Source organism: Chaetodon trifascialis, chromosome 19, assembly GCF_039877785.1.
Source record: "Chaetodon trifascialis isolate fChaTrf1 chromosome 19, fChaTrf1.hap1, whole genome shotgun sequence".
Taxonomy (NCBI): Eukaryota; Metazoa; Chordata; class Actinopteri; order Chaetodontiformes; family Chaetodontidae; genus Chaetodon; species Chaetodon trifascialis.
In genome coordinates, this window is record NC_092074.1 from 582,186 (window position 1) to 608,558 (window position 26,373).

Here is a 26,373-nt window from a genome sequence, read left to right on the forward strand (position 1 = left end):
ATTAAATCGCAAAGAGACCAAAACCACCAATGAACTTCATAACAGTTTCCTAACCCTATGTCTTGTCCATGTAGCCTAATCCATGACATCAAACCCCACTGTTGTACAAAAACTATTAAAACAAGACTCATAAAACATCCATATTGTTATACTGGATACATGTTCCTTTACTTCGATGAACATGGCAAGCATAGTTTCTGTCTCATCTTGTAGTTGTATTTTCTCTTAATACTTCCACAGTAAACTGAGAGAACTACTCATTGTCATGTTGAATAAGTAGTTAATGGATGACCATGGAGAGTTCTCTGACACATAACTGTACATAGATCAGAGTTCCTATATCTTTTCACATCATATCATGGATAGGACTTAATCTGCATTTTCTTTGTTCACTAGGTTAAAGAACAACACCTCAGAGGCCTCCCCACCAACTGATGATCACCAGCATCAACTCAGAGACACAAACTCGATCAACAAAACACACTGCTTTGATATTACCAGTAACTGCAATAGTGATGGCTTGGACTGGTTCCACTCCATCACTCCATCGCTACTGCCAGATGGTGTGGCCTCACCCCCAATTACTTCAGCTCAAGAAAACCTAAATAGAAAACCAAAGTCCTGTTGGTCAGAAATGTCTGCAGTAACCAATCAGCCAAACTGTCAGATTGACTCGATCTTAAGCAATGATGTTGTCACAAATCATTTCAGAACAGTAACCTCTGCTTCAGAAGAAGAAAGCCAAAAAAGTGAGATAAATGAAAACATTAAAGGAAAAAGCTCTATAACCCGAGAAGAGATGATGCAAACTGACAGACCAAAAGAAAAAAATCACCCAGAGTCATGGGAATGTGTGTTTCAGAAAGTTTCTAAGAATCTGAGAGACAGAAGACTCAGTGAGCTGGAGCTTAATCATCAGCAGTGTGACAAAGAGGGAAGAGGCGGACATGAAGAAAGGGTGGGGTCCGGAGATAGCGCAAGTAGAATTGTGAATGTTTTTGATACTACTGCAGAATCCCACACTAGCAGCACAGTGTCATCCGGTAGGAACTGCCTCTCAAATACCCTAGGTCAGGATAACCTGTTTTGTGGCAAAGAAAGTAGATTTGGAAAGGAAGACGAGATTGGGATTAAGAACATTAGTGCTGTACAAAGGGAAAAGATAACAACTGAAGATGAAACAAGTAAAGAATTGCATGCGAAGTTGTCAGGCTTTATGTTTAAACCAAGGAAAATGAGACCTGTCCACAACCACAACCTTAATGCCAGCTCAGACGTCAGCACAGAGTTCCAAACTGAACGTAACCCAGGCAGCAGAGATCTTCACACTTACACAGAAAACAGAATAAGTAAACAGAAGTCAGTTTGTCATAATGATTCAGCTGGACCACTTACAGAGACACAGAAGAAGAAAAGACAGGACCAGTGCCAAAGTCTTTCTGACAGTGGAAGCAGGAGAAAACAGGTGAGCTGTGTCAGTGAGGTGGGAAACAGCACATCTAAAGCTAGTATTTGTTTTACATCAGCAGAGCTTGATGAGAATGTTTTTTCCTTTGGAAAAAATGAAGTGGCATGCAGAAAAACTGTAGGTATAATAAAGGGGAAAGACAGTACAGAAAATCTGTGTCAACAGAGAACCATAGTCAGTGCTGGTGTTGAGATTAAAGTAGATCACTTTACTTGTATCCCACCTTTGATACCAAGCACTTCCATTGCTGATACAGCGCCATCCAAATCAGGCCACATCAACTCCACTGTGGCCTCCTCAGCCCTGGCTAAACTCTCAAGATTTGCGTTCATCTGTACAACTGAGCCCACGAGCACACCTTCTACTGAAGTGGATAAAAGTTCACTTGAAAGAGATCGTGCTACATGCCTGAGAGTGAATTCTAAAGACAAGAAATCTCCAAATTCCCCTGACCACAGTCTCTTAGGAAAGAAGTTCAAAACTGTAGTCATGGGTAAAGGAAAGGATATACTACATCAGCCCTCAGCCACAGAGTTCACACCAGGACAGAAACATGAACAAGGGACAGAGCAACCAACCAAAACAATGTCTGAGTGCACAGAAAATGTGATAAAGCCCACTTATTCTGAAAAGCACAACAGTGTTAAAACAGTGAACGTTGGTTCTGTTGACTATGAAAACTCTGTCAGTCTGAAGAAGAGAAAGTGTTTTGAGCTGGGCCCTCCAACAATTAATGTTGATTGTTCCAAGGGTCCATTTTCAGGACTGTCTCTGTTTGGCTCTGTTGACATAAGTAGTGATGTTCTTGACACTGACTGGGACCAAGAGGTTTCAAAGAAAGCTAAAATCTGAAATCATAGGCAACTATCACCATGTGTATGTGGATAAAGCACAGTGCTATGATCAATTATTTTACATCACATCTTGATTTTAGCTACCTTCTATAGCCTGAGAATAAATACCTGATGAGACGGGTTCTCAGTTACAGTGCTAGAGTTCAGACAAATTATTAACTGCATGATGCCGACATGATGAGCAACTCTGTGTTTTGGTGAGTTTTGGCTGTTTTAGTTGCAAAGAATAAACCTAAACAAATGAAAGTATCAGCTATCATATGTGGTATTTCCCCCAACATCAATTGCATTTATTTTTTTAACAGTTTCATTGTACTTTTTCTGGATTAATAAAAAATGCTGGGGATTTGTGTGACAGTTAAACCATTTGTTTGCCAGCACATAGTCATTTTCCTTTCTATGTGCAGTATACCTGATTTGAATGCCTGGTATCCTTAGTGGGATGTTCTTCGTTCTGTAGGTGTCCTGTCACACAATGTCTCTATGAGTTGCTGTATGCACTACATGTATCATGTACTGCTTCTGCCAAATTAATACTAAAGTGGAAAAATGTTTTTTAACGATAGTACTACTTTTGCCAGGCTCTTTAAAGCCTGATATTTATATTTATATATGTTGCTCGGCAGCTAATACAAAATTTAGTTTGGCACCTACATACACTCCCATGTTAACATTATATACAATAGGACTTGTAGTATGACCTATATACTGTATTGCTAAAGACCCTACTCGGATAATGCACCCAGTGTCAGGGAAATGAGAAAAACACACTTCTTTACTATTAAAAAACAAGACTTCCCACTTTTAATGGTTTTGAGTCATGCATGTAGTTGTGGTTTTATTTTTGTTTTTGAGATCTGTCTGAATAAATTCTGCAGCCACTTCAAAAACAGTCAAAACTAAAGGAATTATATTGGGGAAGTTCAAAGCATTTCAAAACAACAAAGTGATCATAATAACAAGTAATATCCTGTAATCTATGGTGAGTGCAATTGAGTCATCTCAGTTTGTCAAAGCAAATGTGTAATGTAAATCTAAAAACCCATACACCTCCATGACTGAATTACTGAGGAAACTACACTTGCCAACACTCAATGGAGTGTGTCACAAGAAGCAAAAGTGTGGATCTTTGTTGTGTTTTAAATTAAGTTCTGTGGCACAAATGTACAAGTGACATCAGTTTTTACTTTAACTCCACAGCAGATTGTTTGTTGAATCAATTTATAGTTGGTTTTAGTCTCTTCACGGAAATGTTTAATGATGATAAAGCTGACATTATTTTATCTCTATATTTTTATTTATTTTGCAAGTAAAGAAACAGAAGACAGCTTTATTAATTTACATGATTTTTGCACTACCTTTCAAATTATTATAAGCATTAACTTGGGAGGTATCAAAGGTCATCAGCCAGGAGTCCGTGGAGACCGTTCACACCAGTCACTAGAGACAGACCATCTCCCCTCATCTGACTACCTGTGATAATGTGACCAAAGTTGTATACTTATGTCACACGATGACAGCTGAGACAAGTCCTTTCTACTGACCAATTGAAAGCTCAGAAAAGCCTGTAAATCGACCTTGATTTGACATAACAGTGTTACACATTCTGATCCTGATGATTAAGGATTAACTTCTGTAATCAGGTAATTTTTGCTTAAATGTATCTATAAAAGTGTATAAATACATGTGTTTTTAAGTATATCTGCATGAATAAAAGTAGTTAACTATATACTAACAGCCTAAATTTGAGCTGACTTTTTGGGAGATGTATGGTTTCACCATGATGGATGCTATTTAGCAGATCCATACTGTAACAGAAGGGGTTGCCTGGACAACTTTTTTCACATTATCATGTAAATTAAACTCCTGTCACTTGGGCTAAAGGACAGCAGTGAAATTTACCATCAGTGTGCAAAAAAAATTTAGTCATTGAAATCTTTACTTTTGCATCAACACACCTCCACCCTAAAATATCTCAATAAAATGACCAAGCAAAGTAAAAACTTTAATTAGCCATTAATTTGACCAAAGGAACTAAAATCCATCATCACACCATAAATACAAATAACAAAATACATTTAGGTGATTTCAAATGAAATTAACTGACTCAGCCTTCAGACTTTGCTGAAAACATGCCCAAATTACAGCGCACACTTCATGTGCACCGTAACGCCTTGCTTTAAATGACCTGTGACTTTCAAATGATATTTGCCTCACTGACTTTCTTCCTTATTGACATTTTAAGATGTTCCAAGATAACTGAGAGTCCTCCTGATGTGCTTTGTATCTCCATTACAAGACTTAAACCTGACCTGACAGCAGTTTTTCAGTCTAAGGTCCAGTATCCCCATTCCGAGTTGCATTTTCTGTTCAGTGAATTTTAATAGTGCTAAAAAAAATCATCTGACTGTACTTCAGATTGAAGCCTATGGCACAAGGTGTGTCAAACTCATTGAGATTTCTTAAAAGGCTCATAGCCTCAGATACTTTTTCTCCATGTGATACCTGGCATTTAAAGTTTGGACATCCCTCAAAGCAAATTCATATACATTCCGAGAATGTTTTAGCGTAAGACTGTGATTTGCAATCAACATGTAATGTAATAACAGTGATTAATGTCTGTGGTAAATAGTAGTGTAAAGAATGAGTGAATGTACTTTGCCTTTGATTCGCTCCTTAATTCTGATGTCCAGCTCCTGGGCAGTGCACTATTCCCTCATCGATTTCAAAGGTAAAGGCATAAAGCCAAGGTATGTCATCCACTCTTCTGCTTTACTGATCAATTCATTTCATGATTGAAAATCAGTTTAAGGCCTGAAGGAAGAGTATTCCCCTGTGCCACAGTAGAATAAAGAAATGTGTTCTCACCCATGAAACTCATAAAATGAAACAATACAAAATTTGTTGCACTTCATTATGTAAAATATTCGTTTGACAGTTTACTGTATATATCAGTCCTAATAAGGTTGAGGCCCTCCTCAACAATTCAGCTGTTGAAATGAGCCAAAGTGACTCAATGTGGTGTATGAATGAAGGTTTTATAGTTAGCCAAGTCAAAATGACCCTGTACTAGAGCCTCAGATTGGATACAACGTTTCCTGCTACTGACCAAAGAGCTGATATATTTAAAGCTTGAAGTAAAAAGTAAAAGAGACAATTTATTGCTGTAGGTACATAAGATGGATGTCGTGCTCGGACAGTTTCAAACTGGATACAACTTTTGCAAATATGCTCAGGCTCAATATAAGGGGAAGATCTCTGTTCGCAAGCCTTCAACAAAGTGTAACTCTATCAGTTGAATTGTGGTTTGGTTTGTTGAGACTATACGTCTCTGGGGGGATTGAGCCACTTCTCCTTTTTCTCGCCTTCATTTTTGAGATCATCAGGTGGAACATCTCCACAATGTTGAGGATCACAGAGAGAATGGCCATGGCCAACATGAAGACAATAAAAATGCTTTTCTCTGTGGGACGACTTATGAAGCAATCTACAGGTGCTGGACAGGGGTAGTCAGGGAATGAAATCTTTGTAGGCATAAGTATGAAGCCATATAGGTAGTACTGGCCTAAAATGAATGCCACTTCAAACAGGATCTTAAACAGCAGCTGCATCATGTAGCTGACCAGCAGGACACCCTTGAGCTGCACTTTACCATGTTCATCTGAATACTTTGGAGCTTTAATCAACCCATTCACTCCAAGTTTGTACTCTACGCGTCTCCTCAGCTTGTTTTCTTTGCGAATCACCAGCAGGACGTGGCCCAGGTAGATGAGTGTCGGTGTGGAGACAAGGAGGATCTGGAGGACCCAGAAGCGTGTGTGAGACATGGGGAAGGATCGATCGTAACAGGCGTTCTTGCAGCCAGGGCTTTTGGTGTTACAGTTCATGTTTGCTTGTTCATCTCCCCATATTTTATCAATGCCAGAAGCCAGAATGAAGATCCTAAAGAGGAAAAGAACACTCATCCAGACTTTGCCCACTACAGTGGTGTGTGACTGCACCTTGTCCAACAAAGCAGCCAGGAAGGACCACTCCCCCATGATAGCAGCCTACAAGAGAGAAGATGAAGACATCAATGATGAATACAGCGTCAATAGAATTTCAAGAAAAGAATCTAAAGTGAACAAAAAAATATACTTAAGCATACTTAAAGTATATTTAAATATTGCAAAGCATGTTTCCAGTAAATTAATATATGTGTGTATTTCCTTTAAAGCTGCAGTAGATAAGATCAAGAAGAGAGCAGACTTAGCCTGAAAATTTAAACCAGCACAAGTTCAACATCACTCCCCCTTCCGCTCCGCTGCACTCATGCTCTGCCTCCAAGCCCCTCCTCCCTGCGGCATTTGCGTGGCTGTCGTGACAACCAGTAACGTTAGGCTTACCATCGGAAACAAGCTAACTCTGCCCAGCTGCTACATCGCAGTTGCTAACATACCGTATGTGGAGTGTTACTATAACAATCACAATATTAGCTTTATGGTTATTTGTTGTCTTAGCCGTATATGCTGTTGTTGGCAGCGGCGGTATGGGCAGTTCCTCCTTTGCAAGTGGCTGTTGCTCAGCCATAGCTTTCAATAGCCTCCTGGCACCGCTCACAGAGCTGTTTGACTGAGCGGCAGCCGGCAGCATGAGTGGAGGGAGGGGGCCATTCGCAGCCTGTGTGAGTAGTGATTGACAGATGTCACACACTCCCTCAGATGCTTCTCTGGCTCTGATAGGTTGTTTTGTGTCAGGCGCGGTGGATTCTTGCAAATCGCAGTAGGAGCAGTAGGTGGGACCAATGGAGCTGGGGTTTTTTTGTTTTTTTTTCCACAGATTACATGTTTCATGCAAGTGCACTTTAAGGTAATGTCAAATACTGTGTAGTGTATTTACAGTAAGTGTGTTAAAACACTATTTACATAATAGTGCACTTAAATTTGTACAGATTAAAATTCTATCAATTTTATGTTGTCATGACATACTCAAATATACATTTTTACTAGCTCATCTGTATATATCTATTTGCCATTCAGTGTAACACATGCAGATGCACAAAAGCAAATACATATATAAGGCCTACCTCTTACATAAACTTATTTCACGCTTGAATTATTGCTTATATTATTATCATTTTAGGATCAAACATCCAGAAAGCTGTATCATGTTGACAATGACAGGAAAAATAGGAAGTGACCAGTATTTTCCAAGGAGTGCACTGAATCCATAATATACCTGAGGACATATATGTTTAGTGCGTCCTGTTAATCCTTAGTTTCAAAGTACTTAAATGTACTGAAAATGCTCAAGAATAATGGAAAAAATACACTAGTGGTCTAAATTTAGGATTATTAAGTAACACTTAAAGCGTATTGAAAATGCTCAAGCAATATTTATAAATGTAGATGTATTTGGAATCCATAAGTAATACTTTTCATGTACATTATAAATGCAATATATTTAAGCAAATTGGTAGTACACTTTAAATCATCAATTATAATACATTTTTAGGAGTTTTTAAGTACACTTAAAGTGTATTGAAACTGCTCTAGAAGTATGTAAAAATACACTGGTACCCCAATGTATTTGTGATCTATTAATGTTAGATTAGGTGCAAAGATTACTACTGATACAATAACCAGTCCACATGTACCATCTCTGAAGAGGTAGATTTATGCAACAGAAGTTATAAATTCACATAATTGGTGTCACGCTACATAACTGTTCCATTAGCAAAGATGTTTCAAATTGTGGGTGACGCCACTTTCTTGCCACTGGCCATATGGTAAGAACTGTACTGGCATGGAAGCAATCATTTTGATTGCTAAAACGAGTTTAAGGAATATTTTCAAGTAAGGCTTTGGAATATGCATGTGGCATTCAGAATTTTAAAAAATACACTGCATCTTAATGGTGCAGAGTGTAGTGGTCCATATTACCAAACAAATTTGCAATTACCACAAAGTTATTGCCAGAGCCATATGCACAGTGAATCAGTGTTTCCATCAGCTGGCTCTGCCCATAATCAAGTTAAAGAAAAGTTACCTTTTCTAGTAATGTGAATCGTTTGCAGCATGCGGACCTACCTGTTGTTTCAGTATGAGGACCTGTTGCTGTAGATTGAATTTTAGGAGCAGCTGCAGAGCAGTGAGACTTCAGAGGTCCATAGAGTTCATATTAAAACATTAAACATAAAGTCATTTAGACTGACTGGATAGTAAAAGCCAGGGATTAAAGAGCTTCACTGTTACACTCAGGTCTTTAGTCTTACAGTAGCCATGCTTCTGAACAAACAGCATCTGTCTCAGAAAAATGCTTTTACAGAATTCTAGCTTGCAAGATGAATAGAAACAAATCAGGACAAGCCACAAAAGATTATACAGACTTTATATAGGATTCATCATGTGCATTTTTTACAGATGTATTTGTCCATAGTGCATATTGCCACTATATATTTTTTATTCTGTATTTTGAATACTGAATGATTGGCTGACACCGTTGCCAAGAGTATTAGATTGTAGCTGCCAGATGGATTAGACAGAGTTCAGATATATCTGAAATCACATTTTGACATCAGGCCAGTCAACACAAATCATATTTGTGGTGTGTTATTACATTTTACATTTTAAAGTCACATTTTAACTGATTAATAATTAATATTGTATTGTAAAATATTAACTTAACTCTTATATTAATTCAACAATGAGAATTACATACCTTTGTAATGACCACTGCCTACTTCTGCGAGTCCTACTGTGACTGGAAAACTTTCACTTCCTTCTTATAATTCAGGCTAACATTGCAGAATAATCAGATTCCTTCCAGGCCTGACTGACCCACCCAAACATCCCACACAACATGACTGTCATGCAGTATTGCTGAAACGGAACGGAACACTTAGTTATTCACTGCTAAGAATAACTGACACCAGACCAGCTGTTGCAATATGTATGACTAAACCTCACTCAATAGATCCCCATTAGCTCCGTGCTGAAGCTGAAGATGGTCTAAAAAATTGTAGGTGTGACTGGATTAATCTGTCAGATTAAGTTCCAGAAAGCTGGGGGCCCTGAAAACCCCAGATTTTCTGTTCGTCAACTGGTTTGTGGTCATTTATTTTTTAATTTTGTTTGGGCATAGGTACAGTACCACTAAAACACACTGTCAGCCGGCCCTGTAAATAGGTCTTGTGTTATTTCCTGATCTGGATGCCCTGTCTCAAAGATGGAACAGTGAGGTATAGTTCTAAGACTAAATTAATTTTAATCCAATAACCACAAAGCAGACTTGGGGTTGTGTAGCATCCCAACATAGAAAAACTGTACACACAGCATAGAAAGTGGGACTATATCTTATTTTACCTGTTTCTTACATTAATCATTTCTCTGGTTCATCTTACTGGCTTTGAGGCTTTGTAATTCAAGAGACACCTAGCCCAAAAAGAAGACTGTATACATCTCAGAGTTTGTGGTTTGTATTTGTTAGGCATTTTGACATTTTGAGCAGTGACTATACACACAATCAAGGAGCTTTTTACATCAGAAGACCCTCATAACTAACATCGTTTGATAGAGTACTTCTCACATAACATAGTGTTATGTGCTTTGATGCAGCCCATCTGTCCTTTGGGCAACATGTTGCAATTTCATATCTTCCCTTGAAGGCAAACACACATTTCTGCATGGTATTTCACATAAACAGGGTGTGTCGACAAAAAGAATGCATACATGTAATCTGAGTGTAATGTGTGTTGCATGTCTCACAAAATATGATTTACAGCATGAATAAGTGATAGGAAAGTGTGTTTTAAGAGTTACAAAGTCTTCCTTTTCTTCCTTTAACTGATGGTGATGAAACCTTTTCATCAGACTCATCAAAATTATCACGAGTTTGAGTGAAACAAGAAGCTGTGACTGGGCGACTTAAGTATACATGCCTGAGTCAGTAAGACCAAACCCACAGGCCTCAACAGTATTTAAGTATCATTGGTGTGTCATGTCTTTTGTTGCCTGCACTCTGGCTCTTCTGCGATGGGCTCATCCCAAAGAATTCCTATTGTCTGAAGCCTGACAGGTGAGTGCATTATATGTTTCTGCAATCTTGAATTAAAATGTTCATTCATTGATGTTATTGTGTCACAGCAGGTGTAACAGTGTATCTTTGATACAAATCATGATAATTCCAAGTAACCACCTCAACATATCTATGACAAGCGTGTGCTTGTCTATTAATTATACAGTATTTACAAAGCCTCAGCTTTGAGACATCTGGGCCTGTATTAATTAAACAGTTAAAAGTGAAATTTGGGCTTAAGCAGAGGTAAAAGAAATACTCCTTCAGTATTTGTCTATTCACATACTTAAGAATAAAACTTCCCCATTTAATTTTGTTGTATTTAAATCTAAATTTTTGCTTACATTTAAGACAGCACCTCAGAAGCCTATTAGAGTCAAAGGCAAGCACATCTTTGCAGCCATTGACTGACTGTACTGTAGATCATTACTCATGATGAACAACATGCTATCTCAAGGAATGTGAAATTCACCTCAGGGTGTTTAACAGATGCAGCTGCTGCTTTGTTGGTTGCTATGAAAGTGTTAAACTACTTATCTCAGCATTTTTTACGGTGGAAACTACAAGACATGTTCTTAATCTTGGCACTGGTTTTATTTTGCAGTATCTTTCCATAAGATGCCATCTTTATGTGGTTGTCAGTGTGGTACTAGATTAATTCAGACAAATTAATTGCTCTTTAATTAACAGAATTAAAGACACGAATGAGTTTGTCATCATCTTTTTCATTTAGAAATGGTCGTTTTTATGTAAGATGTAAGTTTGTATGGAAGTTTTCATCACAACTAAATTTCCACATGCAACTACAAGATTTTATCCACGAAGGTAATTTCCCCAGATTATTAAACGACACTTCTCTCTTTGTTTTAGGACTGACTAGTAAGATTTCAGTGTCCTCCAATGTACTCCATTGTTCTCATTTAAGAAATTATTGCTCATCCAAAAGGCAGTTAGTAATAGAGTAGATGCAGCATTATTTGTTTTAGCAAAGACGTACAATTGTGTGTCATCCTCATAACTATGGAAACATAAATCATCTGAGCCCTCTAACAGGTGACAGCATTCTCTTAAAGTGTCATTCATTTCAGAAATTCACTCAATGAGAAGATGGCTCTTTACAGAATTTGTGGTGCTCTTGAAGGTTTGATAAGTAAGACAGGTAAAGGTACAGGTAAATAAGGAAGTTTAAGTAAATAAGTAAAAAAGGTTTAAATTCAGATTTCTGAATGTTAGAAATTCTAATACCTGTTGCATTTCTGGCCTTTCACACAGAACTGGATTTTTAAATAACTGGATTTTTAAAGACTATAGCTGTTATAATTGTTTTATTACATTTGTTTTCTGCAGACAAATATTTCATTTCTTCTGGCTTTAATAAGGTTTTATCTTTGTTTGACTTGCAGACACCCTGATTAATAAAAGAAATAGAGTAGAATAATGCTTTTTCTTTGTACTTGTCTCATTTACAGTATTTTTCAACCTACAACTGTAGGTTTGATGTATGTGTGTTTCTCCTCTACTTCAGACATTAGTTTCCAGCCATGGGTGACTGGTCTTACCTGTCCTCACTACTAGACAAAGTCCAGTCTCACTCCACTGTAGTGGGGAAGATCTGGATGAGTGTCCTCTTCCTATTCAGGATCTTTGTCCTTGGTGCTGCTGCAGATAAAGTCTGGGGAGATGAAGTATCAGAGTTCTCCTGTGACACCCTGGAACCAGGATGTGAACATGCCTGCTACAACTGGTTGTTCCCAATATCCTACATTCATTACTGGGTCCTGCAGATCACCTTTGTGTCCACACCCACCCTGGTCTACCTGGGCCATGCTGTCCACATTATCCACAAAGAGAAGAGGATGATGGAGCAACTACAGGGCAGCACTAATGAAAATGTATGGAAGAAGCCCAAGTATATAGACAACAGAGGAAAAGTGAAGATAAAGGGCAACCTGCTGTGCACTTACATGACTCAGCTGGTCTTCAAGATCTTCCTGGAGGTGGGATTCTGTGTGGGCCAATTCTACATCTTTGGTTCTGTGTTCATGGTCCCCTATTTCCACTGTACAATGTCTCCACCTTGTGCCCGTTTCAGCGGTGCCCAGTGTTATATTTCTCGTCCCACAGAGAAGACAATCTTCATCATCTTCATGCTTGTAGTTTCAGGCATTTCAGTGATCCTCAATATCATGGAGATAATCTACCTGCTCTGTATCAGGAGAAGAGACATCAGGAAACAGCTTCTAGCTCAGCAGCATATGCTCAGTTCACAGCAGTGCCCATCAAACCCAGCTTGGAGGGCAATGAGCAGCCAGTATGGAGACTTCCCACTGTCACCTCTGCCAGTCCTGGGTCTGACAGGCCTCTGCAATGATGACAAACACAGTGACTCCATCAGTAAAGAAAAGAACTCTTAATACATGAGTTATACATGTCGGTTTTGGATGTTTGCCCCTTGTAATTATTTTGCTTAATACTCTTGAATAACTGCAGCTCTTTTAATATGGTCAATAGCTGGATTGTGTGAAAGGTTTTTGATTGAATTATCAAATATGCTGTGCCTCGGAATAGTAATATGGATATTGAATAATCAAATAGCATTCACTGTGGTTTTCTTTGAAAGCTCAATTACATGAATGAATGAATGAATGAATGAATGAATGAATGAATGAATGAATGAATGAATGAATGCAATATCCATGCCAAGTGAAGGCTTTACAGCTCCAGAGACGGTCTTGGCTTGGAAGAATTTCAGTCATTCTTCACTGAAGGAAGTTAATCAATTATTTTGTGTCCCATATTTGTAATAATTGCATATTTGTTGTTTTATTGAAAGTGTGATTCACATTGTGCTGCAATAAATGTTTATACAACTGATCCTAAGCCATAATGAAATAATTATTTACAGTGCACATAACCCAGCATTTAAACTGTTGGAGGTCATTTATAAACCAGCAGGTCTGATGTGAACCCTCATGTAAATTCTCAGCAGTGATTGAGGTTTCCAGTCATAATAAATATAAAACCTGCCATAATCTTTGATTTATCAGTCATGCAACTCATTTATAATTTATGAAAATAGCCCAAATTCATTTAAAATTCATTGTTTCAATCCAACTGTACACAATTTATATTGATGATACAATATTTAGTAGATTTTAGTGTTAAATGACAAATCCCCATATGCAATAAATGTTTTCTTTATCCATCAGTCTAAAAACAATCAGAGGATTTTACTCGAATATATTTCTCTCAGGCTGCACGGTGGTGCAGCAGGTAGTGCGTGTGCCTCACAGCAAGAAGGTCGCAGGTTCGATTCCCGGGTTGGGTTTCTGTGTGAAGTGTTCTTCCCGTGCATACGTGGGTTCTCTCCGGGCACTCCGGCTTCCTCCCACAGACCAAAAACATGCTCATTAGGTTGATTGGTGACTCTAAATTGCCCCTAGGTGTGAGTTTGAGTGTGAATGGTGTTTGTCCTGCGATCGGCTGGCAACCAGTCCAGGGTGTACCCCGCCTCTCGCCCGTTGACAGCCGAGATAGGCTCCGGCCCCCTCGTGACCCCGAAAGGGATAAGCGGCATAGAAAATGGATGGATGGATGGATATTTCTCTCACTGTGGGTTGGCTATTCTATTTTCAAGTGGATTGATTGTGTAACCCATGTTATCTTGTCTTTATTGTGAAGATTACATTTTGATCAATTGAATTTTGGATGATTTCTCCATATTGTACATGATCTCATCTTAAATCATGGTCATAACATTTTTTTATTGGTGCCTCGAAGGGAAGGAGTCACTATAAATGAAAATGACTTCATGTTTTTGGTTCCCCTTAAAGACTGTGGTCGCTGTGAAAGAGCTTCCTCTCACCAGATTTGGGCTTGAGGATTTTTTGCTCTTACAAAAGCTTTAGATAGAGGGACGAGAACTACAAATTAGTTTTAGATCCGTTAGAGGCCTTACACTGTAAATTATCTTTGTTTCATCTAGGTTTGCCTGAATCGTCCCTATGACACAAACTTGACTTGGTTGATCGAGGACAACTAACTAAATAAGAAATGAAAACATTCGATTCAAAAAGTATACATTATATACATTACAATGCTATGGTCAAACATAATGAGTCTAGCAGTGCAATGCTGCATGCTGTATTGAGGTGGAATAGTGACGTGTTAAGTGTTAAGAGTCAAACTGAAGGATACAGTACATGTAATATACAAAATAAAATAGAAATATTGTAATAGGTATAATAGTGAATACAAACTACAGCTGGCTTTTGCTGTCATCACAGATCCTGCTGTCCTGTGTCTTGAATGTGACAAAGCCTTGAAGAACATAAAAATCCAGGCTGCTGTCAAGTCATAGACAATCAAATCAAGTTTTTCAGTTTTCCTTAAATGAGGAACCTGGCCCAGTATTGTTTAATCAACTCTATACAGATTTCTTTTAATTAATATTTATGATCACACTGTTTCAAATTAGCCTAGTCTTCATTACAGGAAAATCTCTTTTCCCTGTGTGTGGAGGGGTCAAAGGATTGTGTGATAAATAGGTAGGCTGGTCAGATTCACACAGTCTTCTGGTCACAGCATGAGTTGCAGGCAGTCTCACAATATCCTGTAAATGTGCCTTGTTATCAGCACGTCTACAAGTATACTAAGGAATAAAATTACATGTTAATTACCTAAAGTAAACACATTGCTCTACTCCCATTACAAAAAAAAATATATATATATATATATAAACAAGCAGTAAATTATAGTCCACAGTGTTTGTGAATTCCCAGGCTGTTGCCAAAAAGGATCACAAGATGGCACCTGCAGTACCTAGCTGCCAGCAGCTACATAATACACATATTAAAGGATAGGCTCACAATTGTTGCAAGATCTGTCTGTCTTAAAACAATATTCACCTGTCCACGTATGCACATTGAAATTGTTTTTGCTCTCTGTGATCATTCCTCTTGTCCACATTAGCTGTGGAAAAAATGCTTTCCTAATGCGATTTCAATCTAAGTGATGGGAACAAAATTCACAGTCCTTGTTCTGTGTGAAAATGCATGCCAAAGTTCTACCCAAGCTAATATAAGGCAGACTTAGAAAAAGCAAGTGGGTACAATCCAAAGTTACAGTCATTTTGGTACCAAACTGCCATTTTGTGTTACCTCTGCTGTGGCTCAGCAAGGAAACACTGTGAAAGCACAGAGTGAATTTCATACTAAAAATCTTGTAACTTTGGGTGATACTCACATTGTTTGTCTACTCTGGAGCGCTGAAACCTCACATCAGTTTCAGTTGAATATTTGAGTGCATTTTTACACAGAACAAGGACTGTGGATTTTGTCCCCCTCTTATTCACAATGAAATTGCTTGAAGAGTAGGAACTCATTGCTATTAAATCACACTCCATACATCAATTACACTGTAACAACATCCATAAGTTTAGCCATCATAATTGGTAGAATTAAGGTATATTAAGTGTCTTATTGGATGATACTGTCACATTCTAATAGTTTAATTTAATTAGGAGAACATGAACTGAAAACCTACTATATAGATAAATATGAACAAGCATAACTGAAATTGACTTAGGTGGTATTATTAAACCCACACAGCAAATCTGGGGAACTTCACACACAAAACAGCACGCACTCAGGCACAAACAATCTGTCCCTCACTGTTTACTGTCTTAATGAGGTGCAGGCCTTGATCATGTGGAGTTAAGTGTGCTGTCCAATAACTCTAGCCAAACATTGGCTTTGTCTTCTTAACACTTTGTGTGTGTGAGAGGACAGTAACTTGTGTTCTTATTCCCCTTGTTAAGCCAATGACCCTGTTAAATGCTAAAATATATATAGTCTGTTTCATATCATGTAGTACCACATGCACATAGGAGTGGGTTCCCATACATACACTTGCATTACAATATTTCCATCACTAGGTGGTGCTGTGCACCAGAGAAGTGCAACATAGGTGAGCCAAGCAGTTTAATAGAAAGTTCCAAAATACAAAAGAAGGTTCAGTATCAACAGGATTGAGTGTATTTGAATTCACATTAATAATCATACCATTTCACTTTTTTATCATTATAAAGATGAGGTGGCCTTTTAAGATTTCAGAACCACTCTAGGCTTTTTTTTTCCCCTAAGACAAGGCAAACAAAAACTGGATGGCTGAATATTGTGATGACACAATGAAGCATTAAAAGCACATTAAAATTACATTATGGGTGCATTGTTAATATAAACAGTGTATTGTAATGTATGTAATGATTCAATACTGCTACTAAGTAACTTTCTTATATGCAGCCCTTAACACTTATTTTTCTTGAAAATGTTGAGAAATGTTTTGCTCCAGGATTTGTCACGAAACAAGAAAAAACAACTGCTCACTGCACTGAAATCAAAAGGGTGAAACAAAAGTCTTGACATCCTTCAAGGGGAAAACTTCAAATCTTTTGTCTTATTTCAAGAAAAAATAAAGTCTCATTAACAGGTTAATTTTAATCAAACACAATGTAATTACATAAATATCTGCCATTTCATTACAATCACTGGTTGGCAAAGTATCCAGTTATTTCACTTCAGTCAGAGTATCATTACCTTTATGAAAAAAATTCCCCATTACAAGCATTGTCCTGCATTTGATATTTTACTAAGGCAAATGCACACAGGTATCATGATGTGCAAACAGTGTACATCAGGAAAAGTAAACATTATGCAGAATAACATATCTCAGAAGGTTGTGAATACAGTGGGAATACAAAGCAGCATGAAATACAAATACTCAAGTCAAATTAAAGTACCTCAACTTCTGTGCTTTACTTGGGGAAATATACACACAGCCCTCCTCGTGTCACAAACCACTTGATACTTAATACCAGCTTTATTCAAAAAAGGTTGGGCAGCTGTGTAAGACATAAATAAAAGAGTGGGATAATTTGCTGATCCTGTCTGACACATACTCAACTAAAAACAGTGCAAAGACCATATTCAATGCTTGACCTCATCAGCTTCATTGATTTTTTTGTAAATATATGGCTATTCTGATGATATCTGATTTGATGCAGTAACGCATTTCAAACAAGTTGGGACAGGAGCATCTAAAGGACTGGGAAAGTTGTTTGGAACATTCCACAGGTAAACAGATTCATTGGTAACAGCTGATAGTATCAAGGTTGGGTATGAAAGGAGCGAGGATGGAGCGAGGGTCACAACTTTGTGAATACATGATTTTATTAAGGATAGTACCACATGCTCTCACATGATCGTTTGGAAATTGTTTCATTCTGTTTTTATTTACGTTTTACACAGCGTCCCAACATTGTCAGAGTCGGGTTTGTACATCTCGTATGAAGTTAATCGTAGTTTCTGTCTGAATCTCTGTAGTTTTAAGAAAGACACAAATCTCTCTTTTTATTCGCGCACTTCGATTTGCTGTCTCATCACAGAGGATCTGTTCTGTGTGAAACAATACAGCTCAAAGTGAACACCTTGGCCGTTTCAGTAGGAGGCTTTTTCTCTTGATGTGCCCTCCCAGCGGACAGGGCTTCGGTCTTGACGTAGAGATCAGGTGACTGCAGCTCCTTTAACGGGACTGCTATAAGAGGGGTTTGACAAGTTTGACTCAGTTTCCCTCCTGATCCCAAACTTGGATTTCGTCCTCGCCAGAGAGTGACTTCAACAAGCGGCGGAGAAAGTCCCCCTGGGCTCTCTTCTTTCTCACTGTAACTTTCCAGGTAAGTTCAAGCCCTAGTCTCTTGAACTTTAAACGGACGGGTGGGAGAAAACTTTCCCCCTGTCAGTACCCCCTGTGGAAAGAGCTGGAAAAGCTCCGGTGCGCTCAAAACTTCAGCAATGCAACTTAGAAAGTTTTAGAGTTGTCCTCCCCAGTTCGTTTGCTTTAGTCGTACTTCAGTAATGAGACAGAAAACTCGAGGCTCACGTCTACATGTGATAAATGATACACTGAAAAAGTTTTTTTCCCCATTTATTGGATGTATTTTTTTTTTTTTTGCTTTATTTATTCTATGATGGGCGTTGAAGTCCTGTACGCATTAAGTTTGTTCTTTTTCCATCCAAACTTCCTGTTGTGTTGTGCTGGCTTGAACTTATGCCTCAGAACTATTGATCCGTCCATTGAACTGGAGGAAAGTTCTGTTTTGTATTTTAAGTTTCCTACTTTTCCCATAACCCAGTGACTACTTTCTTACGAAAAAAAAAAAAAAAAAAAAAAAAAAAAAATTCATTTCCTGAAGTTTCCTGTTGTCAACCCGTGACAACAGGAAACTCCAAAACTGAAATGCTCAATTATTTGGATGGTTTTCATTGCAAACCACTTCACAGAGTTTTCAGCAAGATTTTGGGGGCCTGCTTAAGGAGTCATTGTGTTGTGAGTCTATTGTTCTGCTATTGTTTCTTTGTCATTTCACCAGACAAACTCAGTCATGTAGAAAGTGGCGGGATATTCTCTGTCTAATAACAACAAGATTTTTATTAAGTCCCTTTTTTCTGTTTGACACTGGAGACTGACATACTGAAGGTGATTTCTTCAGAATCATGGTGCAGTCTGTGTATTTTCCAGGTCAGTGTATGTGGTATATTATAAGTGACAGCACATGTCTGACACCATTTGGACAACACTTGAGGTTCCTATTTATCCTCATTAAATTTCTTCTGAAGGCATGGTCAAGATTCTCCCCACTCTCTGTAGTTAGATGTCTTTTTTCTGTTGGGGGCTTTTCTCCTTCACCTCATAAGATCTGCTGTAACCTTTTAACAACTCATCTTGGTTGTTTTCATGTCAGAGAGGGGAAAGAGATCCAATTCGGAGTGTACAAACCCCCATCAGAATCTTGATAAGGTTGTACATTTCATATGAAATGGCTGAGCTGTGAAGGTGATAGTGAAACCTGGATTAATCTACGGTTTATCATTAAATTATGACAAAAATCCCACTGTGCAATGTGACTGTTGCTGAGGAATCCACTGGTAAACACGTGGTAACCCCAGAAAGTCCCAAAAGACACCTAGTGCCCCTTTGAGGACCCCTTCTTTGATATTTGTCCTGTTGAAGCTTTGGACTGAACTGTGTCACAATGGCCACGAGTAAACTGTCAACAAGAACTCAACTAATACCATACTTTTATAATGGGCAAATATCCCCACAGGAAATGTGTCTGCAGGAATTCTCTGTTAGCACCGGCGAGAGAAGCTCGTCGCAGGCTCGCCTCTTACTGAGAAGATTTAGCCACAGCGTCAGTTCTGCTACACACATTTATCAGCAGCATAGTGGCTTTTTTCCAGCAACCTCATTCTGAACAGCTTGGCTAAGACATCAGCATTCAGAAGATTTTCTGCTGTTTTCTGAATCCTTTTTGCATTTCTGTCTAGCACACTAACTCAGTCTGCAGATGATCCAGCGTTCTGTGTTATAGCTTTCATTTATTCTGTCCTCCTCACTCTGGTTAGGTGGTTTGGTTTGGGTGGTTGAGGTAGAGTAGATTTTTTTGATACCACTCAATAAGAGTAGAAGAGTTAAAGACTAATTCAAGTTTTTCACATATATAAGCTTTGTTTATAGTTTTTACAACTGTACCGAAAGTTGTGTAAGTCAATAGATAACAGGTGTTCTAACTCAACATAGTTTGAAGGCCTGAGAAAGAGGCCTAGAAGTGCAGCAGAAACGTGTTGTAGGTAGAATCCTCTCATGTGACTGAAAAATGTTTTTTTTTCAGGGGCATTGGCCAGGTTGATGTGCTTTAGACTAAGAGAAGTCTGTTTTTCCCCAACTAAGCTTATTATGTTATTTTAAGATGTTTAGTGTTGCACAAGGTATTTAAATATTCACACCAGCCACATTTGACTGTTAATCTCTCCCCCACATCTTTATTGTCCCAGTTGTTCTTTATTGCATGGGTTAACAAAGAATTGGGTCAATGATTAGATTAATTTGATGGGTGTCAGGATTTCTTAAACTTGGTTAGTAAATTTCATTTAAAGCACTTTTACATTTGATGAATACTTAAGTTTGCTAAGATTTTCTTGACTTAATAAGTCAAATTTTCTTACAGATTTTCACATCCTTTCCTTGAATTAAGGGGCAGTGTGGTAGAAACCAAAATGTGCCTTCCACCTCTGCTTCCAGTAATTAGATTAGCTTGTGTTTTGCATCATGAAACATCTAGTTTTGTATTGTTCAATAACGATGCTGTTTAATCACATAGGTCTACCAAAATGCTGAATGTCAAGAATGCTGAGGACATTAGAAACAACACTACTGTTTGGAACATGCATATGTTACCCTCTATGTGTGTAAGCCTGAACTGATGCTGTTTGTATTTTATTGCCAGTTCAACATTGTCCTTTTTTTCACCAGCTACCGCTCCCTGAAAATGGGTGACTGGAGTGCTTTGGGTCGTCTGCTGGACAAGGTCCAGGCCTACTCTACTGCTGGGGGGAAGGTTTGGCTGTCCGTCCTCTTCATATTCAGGATCCTGGTCCTGGGTACTGCAGTGGAATCAGCCTGGGGAGACGAGCAGTCTGCCTTCAAATGTAACACCCAGCAGCCTGGTTGTGAGAATGTCTGCTATGACAAATCCTTCCCCATTTCCCACGTTCGTTTCTGGGTCCTCCAGATCATCTTTGTGTCAACACCCACACTCCTCTACCTGGCTCATGTCTTCTATCTGAATAGGAAGGAACAGAAATTCAACAGGAAGGAGGAGGAACTTAAAGCAGTGCAAAATGATGGAGGTGATGTTGACATTCCACTGAAGAAAATTGAGATGAAAAAGTTAAAGTATGGGATTGAGGAACATGGCAAAGTGAAGATGAAGGGGGCCCTGCTCAGAACTTATATAGTCAGCATTTTCTTCAAGTCTATGTTTGAGGTGGGGTTCCTGGTTATTCAGTGGTACATGTATGGCTTCAGCCTGTCTGCAGTTTACACCTGTGAGAGGTCCCCATGCCCACACAGGGTGGACTGTTTCCTGTCCCGTCCCACAGAGAAGACCGTCTTCATCATCTTCATGCTGGTGGTCTCACTGGTGTCCCTGCTGCTCAACGTTATTGAGCTTTTCTATGTGTTTTTTAAGAGGATCAAAGATCGTGTGAAGGGCAAACAGCAGCCCACACTCTACCCTAGTGGAGGCACCTTGGGCCCCACCCCAAAAGAACTGTCCACAGCCAAGTACGCCTACTATAATGGCTGCTCCTCCCCGACGGCCCCGCTATCACCCATGTCCCCTCCAGGTTACAAGCTAGCCACAGGGGAGCGGGGAACTGGCTCGTGTCGTAATTATAATAAGCAGGCCAATGAACAAAACTGGGCCAACTACTCCACAGAGCAGAATCGGCTCGGGCAGAATGGTGGAGGAAGCACTATTTCAAACTCCCATGCACAAGCCTTCGACTTCCCTGATGATACCCACGAGCACAAGAAACTGTCCTCATCAGCAGGACACGAGCTGCAGCCACTGGCACTGATGGATGCCAGGCCCTGTAGCCGGGCCAGCAGCCGGATGAGCAGCCGAGCCAGGCCAGATGACCTGGATGTGTAAGCCCTGTTTCCTCCTCCCACCTCTGCCTGACTGACGGGATGTGTGGCTGCAGCCAGAGAATCAGGAAACACTCAATCATATAGATTCATATGAGGTGGAGCTAATTTTGATCACTGTCTTCAGCATAGAGATCTTAGTCAATCAAAGAGACATTAAAACCTGTTATGTAACACTGTCAAAGGTACAAGTTACAAATATTTTTTCAATTGCGTTTACCGTAACTTTTTAGTGGAGCTAATCCAGCTTTAAGACAACAGAACAGCCACAGGAATGATGCAAGAGTCTAACAGAGGCGCTCCTTAGAACCACTTACTGATCAGTTCAACAGCATGATTTGGTTTTAATTTGCCCAGCTTACATTAAATGAAAATTCTGTTTTTTATTGTTTTCATAGTTTTTGCTTGTCTTCCAACTGGTGACAGCATTTTTCTTGCCACAGTCATAGCTGAAATCTGAAGGTAAAACAGCTTTAGAATAGTTTGCCTTCTTAGCTGCATCTTTGTAACAGACCAGATAAAAAAAATCATTTCTAGGCTATCTCTGGTTCATTGGCAGTGCTTTTTTTCATTGATCAGTTAGCATTGTCCCTGTCAGATAAACTAAAAAAATAAAAGTAGAGTACAGTAGGACAGTTAACAATCTCCTAATCACATACCTCAGATGCTCAATTTAGCAAGTTGATGTAAACCATAGAATTTGTAATTTAAAGAGTTGAGGGTGAACACATCCATATAATTCAGGCTGTAGGCAATAATTATAACTGCAACCATGGATATTTTTGGTATAAAAAGCCCATACAAGCAACACGGTTCCCTGTGATTAAACTAACTAAAACTATTAGGTTTTAAGATTAAGGTTAAGGTTAGTTAGGGAAAAGATCTCCTTTATGGTTAAAAAACAAACAAACAAGCAAACAAACAAAAAAAAAAACGACTTTCTCATTAGGATGTAAATTCTACTCTGATGATGTCACTCACTTTCTTTGTCCCTAAGAGGCATTACTGCAGAATGATGACACATTACTTCCACCTTAACAGTCCTGCTCACCATTATTGGCACCCCTTCATTTTTTGCATAACCTCTACAATATCTTCAGAAATAAATGGAAATGTACCAAATTTATATTGTCAGGATCTTTTAATTGGAGGTCCAAAGTAATTTAACAAAGAAAATTGTATTTTCAACTTACATATTGTAATTTCAGGAAGAAGAAACAGAAAAAACAGCATATGCAGCAATAATGGTACAACAATGGATTGTTCAAGCTCTTGAACGTTTGCAGGTTTCTTTTCCCCAATGGCAGATTTCAGCTCATACCAAAGATTTTCAATCGGATTGAGATCAGGACTCATTATTGGCCATTTTAAAACAGTCAATTTTTTCCTTTTTAACCATTGTGAGCTTTTGGGATGTGTGCTTTGGGTCTTTGTCTTGCTGGAGGACCCATGATCTTCAACTCAAACCAAGTTGTCTTACACTGGGTAGGACATTTCATTCTGAAATGTCTTGATAATTCTCTGATTTTATGATTCCTGTGATACGGTCAAGGACTCCAGTACCATATGCAGCAAAGCAGCCCCACAGCATTATGGATCCTCCATCATGCTTAACTGTTGGTAAGGTGTTCTTTTCCTTGTAGGCTTCATTGCGCCATCTGTAAACAAACTTTTGGTGTGCATTGCCAAAGAGCTCTAAAAAAAAAAAAAAAAAGAAAAAAGCTTGTTCCTTTTTATGTCTTTGCCTCAGCAATGGTCTTGGCCTTGGCCTTTGCCCATAAAGCCCTGTTTGGTTTAGTGTGCGGCGTATAGTACTTGTTGAAACCATAAACCCAAACTGTTCCAGGTTGGCCTTCAGGCCTTCTTTGGATGTTTGACATGGTGTTTTTTTCCACCATTCGTACCAACCTTCGAAGACTTCTCTCATCAATTTTTCCCTTCCCCCCACGTCCAGGGAGGTTCTTGACAGTTCCATGCTTGTGAAACTTCTTAATAACATTATGCACTGCTGAAACAAGGATACCAAGGTCTTTGGAGATGGTCTTTTACCCTTTGGAGGTCTTGTGTTTGCTAATTATCACATTTCTGATGTCCTCAGATAGCTCCTTTGTTTTCACCATTGTGACAAAGCAATAGGGGATAACAGATGGCTTTGTTAAACGCAGAGGTAATCATTCATTGGCTAATTCATGTCACATGGGCACAGATAATTTATCACAGGTGATTCTCATTTGTAATTTAACAAAGATGAGTCACAATGTGTTTCCATACTGATTTACAGCAAAGGGTGCCAATAGTTTTTCTATTTTTTCCTCCCATTGTTTATTGTTTTAAATTGTTGTTTATCATCTGCTCTTTTGTATCAAACACAAGTTCTCTTTAGAAAGCAAATGTTTCACTTGATTCATTTTTTTTTTTCAGAAGATATTCCACATTATGTACTTAAACTTCATGGGTGCCAGTAATGGTGAGCAGGACTGGAACAGATCTCTTGTTGGGAGCACATAAACGCAGGTCATATTAGTGGTTTGAACAACCAATACTGTTGTTTTTCAGCTGAGGACAGTCCCTTGCTTAAATACTCGATAAACCTGTGCGATATCTTGCATGAGGACTCTGCACTCTGTTATAAAACTGTGTTTGTCAACCTGGTGAATAAGATGTCATCATAACCAACAGGAATGATGGCCAAAAGTATGAAAAAGGAAAATCAAAACCAGGCCATATTAAAGCAGAATTTTTCTTCATTGAGACAGGTGAGGTCGCTGACCCACCCACCCACACACACACACACACACACACACACACACACACACACACACACACACACACACACACACACACACACACACACTGCCCTTGAGTATTTTTCAGACATGTTTGTATTGAAAGATAATTGACTCATAGTCACACTTGAATTGAGTTTCTCATATAGTTTGCTTGTGTAATAAAGCTTAATATACGTGTGAATCAATATTATTATTATTGTTTTCACCTACATCATATATATCCTATCCCAGTTTCAATAAAAATCTCATTTTTGTCTCTCAGCCACAACAAAGACAGGAGTTATTGTCCAGTGCCTTCGCATAGACAGAGAGCAACTACATGTAGCATATCAACCACTTGCCTCACCCTTTACATGTGGATCACAGTAAGGGTTTTGGGGAGAATGGTTAATATCAGTTGTAGTGAATATTTATTGCTTTACATCTGCAGAACACCTACCACAAAAAGGAAAAATTGACTACTAAACACTATCTCTTAACGTAAACATTAACTCCCACAAACTGCATATTTATTGACAGTAAAAACATTTGTTTTTCTTAAGTAACATTGTCAGTCGGTGTGGACTGTTGTTTCCTGATAAACTTTGAATTTATGTGGTGTTATGTTTCATTTTGTGGTTTTATTTGTCTTTTTTGGGGTGTCTGTGAGAATGGCAGGGCTGAGGGTTCAGGCTGCTGTGATGCAGCAAACTCTGATCTGCTTTTTTGGGGGGGTTCCTTGAAGAAAGGCTTTATCACTGTCATTGATTCGACAAGTGTGTTCTTTTTTTCAGCTTTTGTGGGCGGTAGCGAAATATAGTAGAATGATTATGTGTGTTTTACGTATTTGAGTGAAAGATTTTTTTCGTTCTGTAGGTATTGTTTTGTTTTTCAGACTTGATGTAACTTGTTGCTGCTTGAGAAATAGATGTTTAGTACTGTAAATCAAGCGATGTCAAAAAAATGTGAGTTTTTAGAAGACTGCTTATAGATCTGGACTAATATTTAGTCAGTTATATTAAAATGTATGCCATTGTAGCTCCATCACTAGGATAAATTTCAATTTGGGCTTTTTTTCTTATTATTGTAATTTTTTAAATTGCCATTTGTGCATCATTTAGTCAGTACTTACATGTGTCATGGATCTTCCAGCTTCAATAGCGTTTGCACTGAGATCTTGGTGATAGAGATATGATGCACACAGTAAGTGGTAAAAGTTTTCACACATGTTACTAATTTATTTTATAACACAAAAATCACTACAGTGCATAATATCAGACATCTGACCACTGATTTCATTGACTGGTTCTGTGAGAAATATCTTCCATTGACAGAACAGGAGCAATAGTCCTTCATTGCAGTAATTTCGACAATGCTAATCCATGGGGATCCACTCTTGTACAGTTTAAGTGCATGATAGCAAAACAAAAACTCATTAATTGTATCTGTGAAAAGCTATTTTAACCAATAAATATTTTTTCTGTCTTAATCACTGATTTATTGGTTTCATTTCAGGCCATTTTCTTTGTCATCTCTGTGATTTGAATGGACCACCGCCAAGAAAGTATTCATTTTTCTTTTCAGTGTTAATTTTGGCACTTCATATGATTTAGATTGAGTCTAAAAAAAAAAAAAAAAATGATCACCATCTCCTGTCAATATTAGTTTCGTAGTTTCA

General features: G+C 38.5%; 4 protein-coding genes across 4 annotated transcripts in view; 3 read left to right on the plus strand and 1 right to left on the minus strand.

The window, feature by feature from the left end:
• mcm9 (minichromosome maintenance 9 homologous recombination repair factor) overlaps nucleotides 1–4,845 on the plus strand; it is a 30,789-nt gene extending 25,944 nt beyond the window's left edge. Inside the window, exon 15 of the mRNA XM_070986932.1 lies at nucleotides 397–4,845. Coding sequence (XP_070843033.1) covers nucleotides 397–2,320 — 1,924 coding nt within the window. The 3' untranslated portion in view covers nucleotides 2,321–4,845. The remainder of the gene's footprint in view (nucleotides 1–396) is intronic.
• Nucleotides 4,846–5,569: 724 nt separating this feature from the next.
• LOC139347376 (gap junction Cx32.2 protein-like) lies at nucleotides 5,570–9,074 on the minus strand. The gene is made up of 2 exons (XM_070986936.1): nucleotides 9,022–9,074; nucleotides 5,570–6,371 (listed from the first exon to the last, which is right to left on the minus strand). The coding sequence occupies exon 2, from the start codon at nucleotides 6,360–6,362 to the stop codon at nucleotides 5,595–5,597; it is 768 nt and encodes a 255-aa protein (XP_070843037.1). The 5' UTR covers nucleotides 6,363–6,371; nucleotides 9,022–9,074; the 3' UTR covers nucleotides 5,570–5,594.
• Nucleotides 9,075–10,302: 1,228 nt separating this feature from the next.
• On the plus strand, nucleotides 10,303–12,804 carry LOC139347616 (gap junction Cx32.2 protein-like). The gene is made up of 2 exons (XM_070987334.1): nucleotides 10,303–10,377; nucleotides 11,903–12,804. The coding sequence occupies exon 2, from the start codon at nucleotides 11,919–11,921 to the stop codon at nucleotides 12,789–12,791; it is 873 nt and encodes a 290-aa protein (XP_070843435.1). The 5' UTR covers nucleotides 10,303–10,377; nucleotides 11,903–11,918; the 3' UTR covers nucleotides 12,792–12,804.
• A 5,195-nt stretch (nucleotides 12,805–17,999) lies between these two features.
• Nucleotides 18,000–23,624, plus strand: gja1b (gap junction protein alpha 1b). The gene is made up of 2 exons (XM_070988161.1): nucleotides 18,000–18,109; nucleotides 20,749–23,624. The coding sequence occupies exon 2, from the start codon at nucleotides 20,765–20,767 to the stop codon at nucleotides 21,929–21,931; it is 1,167 nt and encodes a 388-aa protein (XP_070844262.1). The 5' UTR covers nucleotides 18,000–18,109; nucleotides 20,749–20,764; the 3' UTR covers nucleotides 21,932–23,624.
• Nucleotides 23,625–26,373: the final 2,749 nt, after the last annotated feature.